Source organism: Clytia hemisphaerica, unplaced genomic scaffold, assembly GCF_902728285.1.
Source record: "Clytia hemisphaerica strain Z4C2 unplaced genomic scaffold, Clytia hemisphaerica genome assembly, whole genome shotgun sequence".
Taxonomy (NCBI): domain Eukaryota; kingdom Metazoa; phylum Cnidaria; class Hydrozoa; order Leptothecata; family Clytiidae; genus Clytia; species Clytia hemisphaerica.
Window position 1 is genome coordinate 998965 of NW_027103564.1, and position 9725 is coordinate 1008689.

Here is a 9725-nt window from a genome sequence, read left to right on the forward strand (position 1 = left end):
AAAACCCCTTGAACTCAAACTTATTGTTGACATTTGGACAAGTGATTTCTTTCAATTTCGACTACTTTCAAATTCTAGGAAACCACAGGAAAATCAAAACGCAAGTCGAAATCGTCAAAGGCAGTCAAATCTGATAGAGCCAAAGATTCGGTTAAGGATAACAGTGGTCCAGAACCAGTAAGCTACTTACAATTTTCAATCAATGCCAAGGTTATTGTTTCAAAGGATGCAGCAGCTTTGTTGCTTGCCAAACTGTTACTTGTCATGATAAGGCTGATATAATCTGAAGAAAAAAATTGAGTAAATTGTAGTTGCATGTACCTTTAAGTTTGAGACAATTCTCTTTTTAAAAAATTAATTTTTGAGGGGTTATTTTCGCAAGCACAGAAAATTGAACTTTGTGAATCAGCTTCTTTTTGACCTAATTTCTATAAGTTTCCTAGTTAATCCACTTAAGGTATCTAAAATAATGTTGTTGAGATGAAACTTAAGTCTTAAGAATCCTCAGCTTCAGCAAAAATTTACCGGTTCTTATATTCATTATCTTTCTCATAGGAGCGTGTGATGAGTCAAAAGGAGACTGACGTTGTCAATAAGTTTCATGAGCGCCAAGCTAGCAAGATGGACGAATTCAATGGGTTTCTGGTTGAAAAAGTTGACTTGTCAAAGAACAAAAGGGTGAAAACTAAAGATCCACAGAATTTTTTGGAAAAATCAGAAAAGGTGAACAAACCAAGATTCGTGGTAAGACCTCAGACATCCAAAAGTGACCCTTCCCAGCTTTCATCATCTAAACCAACAAAACCATCATCCGTGAAACCAGCGAAACTATCACCAGCAAAAGCTACAGTTCATAAACCACATTCTCAGAACGTTCTATCGTCAACAAGAAATTCACCTTCTTCATTCAACCAAGAACTTTCTGATGTCACTCTCGCCACACCATCTAAATCGCCCTCAACATGTCCATTGTTGCCATCCTCAACAAGTAAAATGCCAGGTACATCAGCCGATAAACCGCCATTATCGCCCGCTTTTTCCACCACGACAAATTCTTCACCTTCTTTGTCTTCAATCAGTTAATTTTCTGACACATCACTTGCAACAGTACCACCTGCGTTGTCCTCATCCTCACTATCTTCTGCGTCCTCTTCGTCTTTGTCGTCCTCGTCATCTTCATCATTATCATCTTCATCAAATAAGTCAAAGGCAAAAGAAACTGCATCAAAGAGGTCATTATCATTTACCTTAAAACCACCTGCACCAGAAAGGAAATCGCCGCTTCCTAACAACCAAACAGCAGATTCACTTATTGCACGAAATGGCACCCCAGACAATTTCAGTTTTGAGTCACCACTTGGCCACAACCAACCGTGTGGTACAAGCATCGAGGAACTGCAGACTGAGGTCAAAGCACTTAAAGTTTTGATGACGGAGGGTTTTAATGAAATCTACAGTAAACTGGATATCTTGATTTCTGGAAGAAATAACAATATCAGCAACACTGATGAAGAATTAATAAATTACATCAACTTAGACAACATAAATCCATCATTCATGTCGCAGTTACAATCGACCCTTTCACCACAAAATTCATGGTTGCGACCCGTTAATACGCGCCCAGACGAACAAAGTCAACTTCACTATCAGCAAAATCACGATCAGCAACAGAGTCAACAAGCTAGCCGTCTACTACAACATCACCAACAGCAAAATCACTATCAGCAACCAAGTCAACAAGCTAGCAACCACCAGCAACAAAGTCACCAACAGCAACCAAGTCACCATCAGCAACTAAATCAACAAGCTGGACCTCATCATATCATTTCAAATCAACACCACTCAAACACGCCATCAACATCAAATCAAGAGCTTGAAGATATTTCTTTGTCTCTCGCCACAGCTACAGATACAGATCCCAGAATAAAATTAGCGGCAGAATATGGTTTCGAATTGATAAAAGCTAAGTTTTCAATAAAAGAGAAGTTAACATCAATGGACGACAAAAGCTTAAACAATTTGACCAAAGAACTATGAGAATGATAAACGATGCAATTTATGTTAAATTTGATGTTCCAGCCAATTTGAAATTGTTTGTTGAACAGTCAATGACTGCGAAATTAAAAAGACACCGACAATCTTTAAAGACACAACTGACGAAAGAAAATAAACTCGAGGAATGTTTAAAATAAAATATTTAACATAATTTTGACAATTCAACTGTTTTCTCTTTATTTCAATTATCACGTTGTTATAAAATTCCTAATCAAATCTTAAAAATCAATAATAGTTGCCATGACTTGATTTGAGGGGCAGTATCTTTAAGATTTTTGTGACACCTAATAAGCGATTTAAAAAATATATATTAATTTCTTAAAGTAAATCAGACTGAACATTGAAAAAGTAATAAGGAATTCCATTAGACTTTTCACTTACTATAGAGATTTTGAATCTTTTCACTTTCTGGTAATTCAAAGTTGTTATTTAGTGATTTTATTTTTTTATTGTAAATTTGTTAATTTTCAACATCGTCATAGGGAAGAATTTTACAATTTCAAGGATTTTCTGAAAAATTCATGAAAATGCATTTCTATATTTGCCCAATATATGTATTTCTCCAAAAGTCTTTGTTTGGAAAAAAATCAAATCAAAATTACACTACAATAAAAAATAGCTTTGTTGCATAACCTAGTTTGATGGATAAAAAGAATGAAAGTATGGTTCACTTGATTTGCGAAGTGATTTTTCTTTAATTTGCTTATATCATTCACAATACTTTCTTTCATTTTGGTAGAGTTTTTGTGTTTCTAAACTAATTGTTATCATATTTTTGTATCTATAACTATTCTTGTAAAGCATTTTTATGTACAATTTATGTAAGAGATTTCTAAAGGTGTTTTAGATTCATTGGGGTAATGGCTGACAGTAGAGAATTTAAGAGACTGAGCATGGGCTTACCATCGGAATTCGAAATGCTAAGCCCAAGTTGACTTAACTTGCGCTTAAAATTGGAATCCGAGGGGCTTATATCTATATTTGATTTTTAAAAAACCAATTTGACCTTGTTCGCACTTTCCATTACACCCCCTTCTCACAGACCCCTTGGGGAACCCTTCCCATTGGAAAAATTGGCTATAATATCGTCCCTGGTGGGAAATTATCCTCCAATTTTTGTCTCTGTTTAGTTGCGATTTATTAACCATTTTCTTCATAGTTAGAATAACAGCTTTGAATCCTCTGTACACCATTCAATTTCCCTACTTTTAAGCGAGTGGGCCATTCTTATTCTGAATTATAAATTTTCTTGCCATACAAGGGAAGAAAGAATAACATTTCTGACGGCACAAAATTCAATAAGTTATTAAATTATTAAGATATGCAGAAATATTGAGTCATGTACGTAAAAATAGCCTTTTTTTAATTCAGGTAAGGAATATAGTGCAGTTATATACACTGAAGAAAATACAAACTAGCGACTAACAATGACAATCTGCGTAATGAAATCCTAATATGGAACAACGAGAGAAACTTGATGGTGCAAGATATGTATTTTTGTTAGAAAATTTTAGTGTATAACAAGTTATATCTAAAATTAGTGTAAAAAGTTTACATTTGAATAAATAATTAGAAACGACAACTAACCTTATCAAGACTTTAGTTTAAGGGCATTAAAATTCCTAGGTCACCATTAACATATCGTATTTGCCGCCCCCTATTCTGCTTCCTCAGCCACTCTGTACTAATAATAATAACACTTCACTATGGAAAATATAGTTCAAAAGTTCAAAATTCCAATATAATTAAGCTTTAGAGCCTGATTCATCCATGCTCTTACTCTTATGTGTTCGATCTATGATTTGAGCTGTTCTTGGTCACCGTCGTGGATTTTTTCCGTCAACGAATGAATACCCAGGCTAGCGGCCAAAGAACTTTTGAAAGTCAGAAAAGTCAAAAGAAAGTCAAAAAGACTTGTGGTTTTCCAGTGGCCGAAGACCTACGTTAACGACCCGATACCTAAATATTTAATGTGCTGTCAGTTTTCAGCGGCCGTAGACCTACACAAACGGCCGAAAGACCTGTAAGACTTAGACATTTCAGAATCTAAATGTGACCTAGCTTCAGTTTCTAAAGATCAAATTATTCAAACAGTATCGACTTTCACCCTGTTAAAATCCTTGCTTTGAGCGGAAAAAAGAGCAACCGTTTCCGCAGCCTTGTACCCAGGGATTCTTACCATTTCATTATTTCGACTTAGTGGGATTTTGTGCTAACATCGTCCCCGTGCAACAAATGCGTTATTACACCCCTGTGTCACAGACCCACTGGGACCCCAGCCCCACTGAAAAAGTTGGCAAAAATTTCGTCCCCGGTGGACAATATACCCTACAATTTCAGCCCCACTGGGAAATTGACTTTGATTTCATCCCCATTTGAAATTCAATGCAAAAATTTGCTGTCCAAAATCATCCCCACTAATGGATATTTTAAGCTCGGGAACAATAGAATTTATATCCCCATTGGGATTTCGATATAAATTTTTATCCCCACTGTTGGAAAAAGTTCTACCGGGGTTGTGAGACAGGGGTGTTTTATTACATTACTGATGGTAGCCAAAGGAGAGACTCACCGATGAAAGTACTTATACCTACTCTCAGTAATAGCACCCTCCCCCACTGGGTAAATCACTTGGGCGAGTCTTTAACGTTTAAGCACGACATTGATTTGACTGAACTTTAGCACTATTGATCCCTCGGGTTATATTTAACATCGTTTCTTTGGACTTGGGGACGAGTTTTAGTGGTCGAATTTGATTTTAACTTAACATATCTTTCTTTGATGAATCCTTCTTCGGGGGGACAGGGAGTACGATATTTCGGAATGGCGGAAATCGATCCTTTTTTCTTCGGAATTTCGGAAATCGGGCAAAATTCCTTCGGTATCGGAAATCCATGAATTTTTGCTTTGGAATTTCGGTATTATAAAGTTTTTATCCTCCATCTTCGGAATTCATATATGAAAAGTCAAATTTAATGAAAAATTAGTCAAAAAGAGGAAAAATACCCCCCAAAAATCGGTATCGGAATTGCAAGCATTTTTTTACGGAATCTCGGAAATTTTAGCAAAATTATTCGGTATTTCGGAAATCGCAAACCCCGTACGCTTTCCCCCTTCGGGGTTTAATAGGATTTACTTTAGGCGTACGATATTACGCGAGCAGAAACTTTTGTGATTGCCGCGAATTTAGCCCTTATCGCGAATTTAAATTTCTTTTTTAGAAAGGGCCATTCGCGAAAGTTTCTGCTTGCGAAAGTTTGTACGCCTAAAATAATAGGATCCGAGCACAAGTTTAACCCCAAAAACAAGGACAGACTAAATGACAAAATTGAGCTTCAGTGTTGATCTTTTTTTTTTTAATTTTTTATAACGATAAATAATGTAAAAAATGCTCTTGAACTTCATCATAGTTGTCGATCAGGTACTCGTTGTTTTCATCTTTTTTCAAAGAGATTCTCTGCAAGATGTGATATGTTTCGTCCTTCGTGACGAGTGGTCTCCTCTTCTTCTCCCTGATTCTGCCCTCTTTTTTGTTCGTAATCTCGAAATACTCAAGTTTCACCACCTCGTTTAGGTGGTCGTCAATTTCGGCTTCTTCCACCGCGCGTGCAAATTCTAACCGCTTGTACGCAACGGTGGCATTCGTACCCACGTGCAATCTTAAGGGTGGGTAACTGTCAATTTTGTGGTACCACTTGTCACTTTTTGAAACAGAAGAATTCGAGGAAAGAAGTGGGACATTAGAGATGGAAGTAGTAGTGGAAGCTAGGGAATCAGAGACAGAGGTGGTAGAAACAGAGGGAGCAACAGAGCAAGTAGAGGAAGGAAGAGGGGCATCAGAAATGGTAGTAGTGGAAGCTAGGGAATCAGAGACAGAGGTGGTAGAAACAGAGGGAGCAACAGAGCAAGTAGAGGAAAGAAGAGGGGCATCAGAGATGGAAGTAGTAGTGGAAGCTAGGGAATCAGAGACAGAGGTGGTAGAAACAGAGGGAGCAACAGAGCAAGTAGAGGAAAGAAGAGGGGCATCAGAAATGGAAGTAGTAGTGGAAGCTAGGGAATCAGAGACAGAGGTGGTAGAAACAGAGGGAGCAACAGAGCAAGTAGAGGAAAGAAGAGGGGCATCAGAAATGGAAGTAGTAGTGGAAGCTAGGGAATCAGAGACAGAGTTGGTAGAAACAGAGGGAGCAACAGAGCAAGTAGAGGAAAGAAGAGGGGCATCAGAGATGGAAGTAGTAGTGGAAGCTAGAGAATCAGAGACAGAGGTGGTAGAAACAGAGGGAGCAACAGAGCAAGTAGAGGAAAGAAGAGGGGCATCAGATATGGAAGTAGTAGTGGAAGCTAGGGAATCAGAGACAGAGGTGGTAGAAACAGAGGGAGCATCAGAGCAAGTAGAGGAAAGAAGTGGGGCATCAGAAATGGAAGTAGTAGTGGAAGCTAGGGAATCAGAGACAGAGGTGACGTCAGAGACGGTGGAGGCTGTAGAAACAAAAGGAGCAAAAGAGAGAGTCGAGGAAAGAGGGGAATCGGAGATGGCAGTAAGAGTGGAAAAAGAAGTATCAGAGACATCAGAATTAACAGAAAGGTTGGAGGTAGCAGTGACAGTTGTGACTGCAGATGAGGTAGCAGATGGTTGTACGGGATTGCCGTTCGAATCCAACAGCTTCTGTTTCTTCTGCAGCTGGAATTGCCTTTGACTGATTCCAAGTTGACTAGCAATTAGCCTGTAAATAAAAGTGGGAAACTAATTATTTGAATTTTGTAAATCAGTCTCTTTCACTTACTAGTTTCCACAATAAAATTGAACCACCTACATTGAGGAGGCTATTTTGGAAATACCACGGTCTCTACCACCCCTTGATTTCTTTTTCAATTGTCGAGGACCCCCTCTGATTTTTTCATCCCATTTTACTGACCACCCTGGATTTCACAATCGAAAAACCAGAACCCCCCTGGACGTCACACTAGCGAGATTATGTATCTGAAGTTCTCTACGGTTACGGTTAAAGCGGCGAGGGAAATGGCGGGTGAAAGCAAGTAATGGCGGGTGAAAGCAAGTTCGATATTTGACGTACGGCATCATGTCGACTTTGCTTATACGGTGTTTTTCCCGTACAGAGCAAAGTAGACAACGACATGTCGCCTTTGGTGACGACCCGCATAGACAGCCCCGCAACCGTAGCCGTAGAATATCTCCGATAAATAATCTCGCTACTTCCTCAAAATAGGGGTAATCTACCGAAAAGTCATAAATCTGGCGCAAAAGTTTCGGTCCTTGGGCATAATCATTTACTTATATACAAGAGAAGAAGATAAGTTGGGTGCAGAATTACGGATTAATTATTTGCCTTTTTTAAGAAGTTACAGAAAAACTGACTTGTAACATATCATAAATGACAGTTTCAGAAAACTAAAAAGCATGTTTCTTACTTTTCTTTTTCGTCAAATCTTTCTTTTCTTATTTTTAAGCCAAGTTTAGCTGCAATTGTACGCTCGTCCTTTACGCTTTCTGACATCTTCAATGTTCGAATAGTCTATGAATTTTTAAAAATTAAGCATATGATAAGCATTACCTTAGCCTTCTAATTTTGCCTGTTTTCGGGTGGGATTTTACGGATTTTCGGAATTTCTCTGTAATTTTGCATGGGATATAAGCATCCTTATAATCATTTTACAGCCTTGTCAAGCCCTCTACCTAAGCATCGCTGAGCTTTCAAGTTCTTGTATTCTTATAATAAACTAAACAGATTTATGATGTAAAGAGCCCTAAGGGAATGAACCATAATGAAAGTAAATATCGGACCAGAGAAAATATACTTACTGATGCCGCGACTTTTTTTCGCTCTTTCCTTGCGGTCTTGTTGTCTTTTCTCATTTTAAGACTGCTCTGATCTGAAATTTCTCCAGAGAGCACGCCCTGGAAAATCAAAAAAAGGAATCAAAGAATCAAGTATAAAAATGCTCCTGCTATTCACCCGGTATATCCCCTTCCACTGATTATTAACTGGAGAGAGGTACTAGGGTCCGAGATTGTCGATTATGTCCGGACTGAACCTTTGCTGAAAACCGGCTTTTAGATAGACCAAATTTTACAACCCTCACAGAAACGATTTTCTACTAGGAACCCTTCCAAAGTGCTATAAGTAACCCCGGATCCTAAACGATTTATCATTGAATTTTACCACGAAGGGGTAGTTTTTGGATGGGAAATGTGGTCTTGAAACTCGAACAAAAAGACACAACAACCCGTCGGGCTTCACTTTTTCCTTCCTGAAAGAGGTTGAAGATTGCCCTCTAAGGCCATTCGATCTACAGTGGTCCCTCGCTAATTTGAACTTCTCTTAATCGAATCTTTCTATAACTTGAAATTATGTATAATAGTCGAACGTGCGCAACTCAACTTCAGTAGCTTCCGATTATTCAAAGGCCCGATTGTAGCAAAACAAACTAGCTTTAAAACTCATTATTGAAGTCACCAAAGATCGCTTTGTCAAAAAACTCGTCCCCACGCCCCAAAGATCAAAAGTTTTCAAAAATGAAAAAAACACCGACAGATATTCGATCAAGGAACAAGTGTGCCAAATTTCAATCAAATCCGACAATTTTTGAAGTCTCCAGGCTGCCTCAAAGTTTTAGCCTCGTTTTGGCGAAAAACTCGCCCCCAGGCCCCAAAATTCGAAATTTTTGAGAAAAAAAACCAAAAAAACCCAGATACATTCACCCAAGGAACAAGTGTGCCAAATCCGATGATTTTTGAAGTCTCGAGGTTGCCCCAAAGTTTTTGGGAAATACTCACACAGACAGACAGACATTCTCAAATTCTAAAAAAGTCCCTTTCCGAAGGGAAACCCTCATTAAATGCTTTCTGTAATTCGAAAAAATTAGCGAGACTGTATTTTCAATGAACCTTAAGACACTTTAGCAATTTCAGAATTAAGACTTTTTATAATACCATTAACATTTGATGAGCTCCAGAACTTTTATGAAAGTAGTCTGCATTATTGAAATTATTCGCTGATGACTGCGTTGTGGGTGGTGTTGATGTCTCCAGGGGATTAAGGCGGGGTCAAAATGCTTGCAACGTTACAAATCATTTTCAGAAGCTCATTTTGGGCTCAAACAAAGCGTATGACTAAGTAGAATAGGATTCAGTCTAGGCAGATGTTTTTTCACTTTGAAATTTTGCGTAATTCGCAAAAATCCTCAATTTTGCGCTATTTTGATGACGTCATAAAAATTGAAATCCCAATAACTTTTGATACAATTATCAAAATAATTTCAAATTTTGACCAAAGATGCATATCATTAATGTTTTCAGAATTAAATAAAAAAATTCATGAAATTTCATGACGTCATCACTTTTAAGGCAAAAAACTAAAATCCTCAAAAAATGCTGACGACATCAAGATTTTCAAAATTTTTGAAATTTTTTTGAAAATTTGCATTGAAATGCATCTTTGGTGAAAGTTTGAAATTATTTTGATGATTCTATCAAAAGTTATTTGAATTTCAATTTTTATGACGTCATCAAAATAGCGCAAAATTGAGAATTTTTGCGAATTACGCAAAATTTCAAAATGAAAAAACATCTGCCTAGACTGAATCTTACTTTAATTAGTTATACGCTTCGTTTGAGCCCAAAAGGAGCTTCTGAAAATGATTTGTAACGTTGC

At 37.7% G+C, this 9725-nt stretch overlaps 1 protein-coding gene across 1 annotated transcript; it reads right to left on the reverse strand.

The window, feature by feature from the left end:
- Window positions 1-5419: 5419 nt before the first annotated feature.
- On the reverse strand, window positions 5420-7927 carry LOC136800886 (uncharacterized). Its single transcript, XM_067057496.1, has 3 exons — window positions 7874-7927; window positions 7483-7586; window positions 5420-6776 (listed from the first exon to the last, which is right to left on the reverse strand). The coding sequence occupies exons 1-3, from the start codon at window positions 7925-7927 to the stop codon at window positions 5420-5422; spliced, it is 1515 nt and encodes a 504-aa protein (XP_066913597.1).
- Between the last annotated feature and the right edge of the window lie 1798 nt (window positions 7928-9725).

What these genes read in the sequence shown, in the direction of transcription:
- LOC136800886 (XM_067057496.1), bottom strand. Translation starts at nt 7,927, where the DNA reads ATGAGAAAAGACAACAAGACCGCAAGGAAAGAGCGAAAAAAAGTCGCG. An exon ending in GAAAAAAAGTCGCGGCATCA is followed by an intron (nt 7,587 to 7,873) that starts GTAAGTATATTT and finishes AAAAATTCATAG; the next exon opens with ACTATTCGAACATTGAAGAT. An exon ending in AGATTTGACGAAAAAGAAAA is followed by an intron (nt 6,777 to 7,482) that starts GTAAGAAACATG and finishes TTTTATTTACAG; the next exon opens with GCTAATTGCTAGTCAACTTG.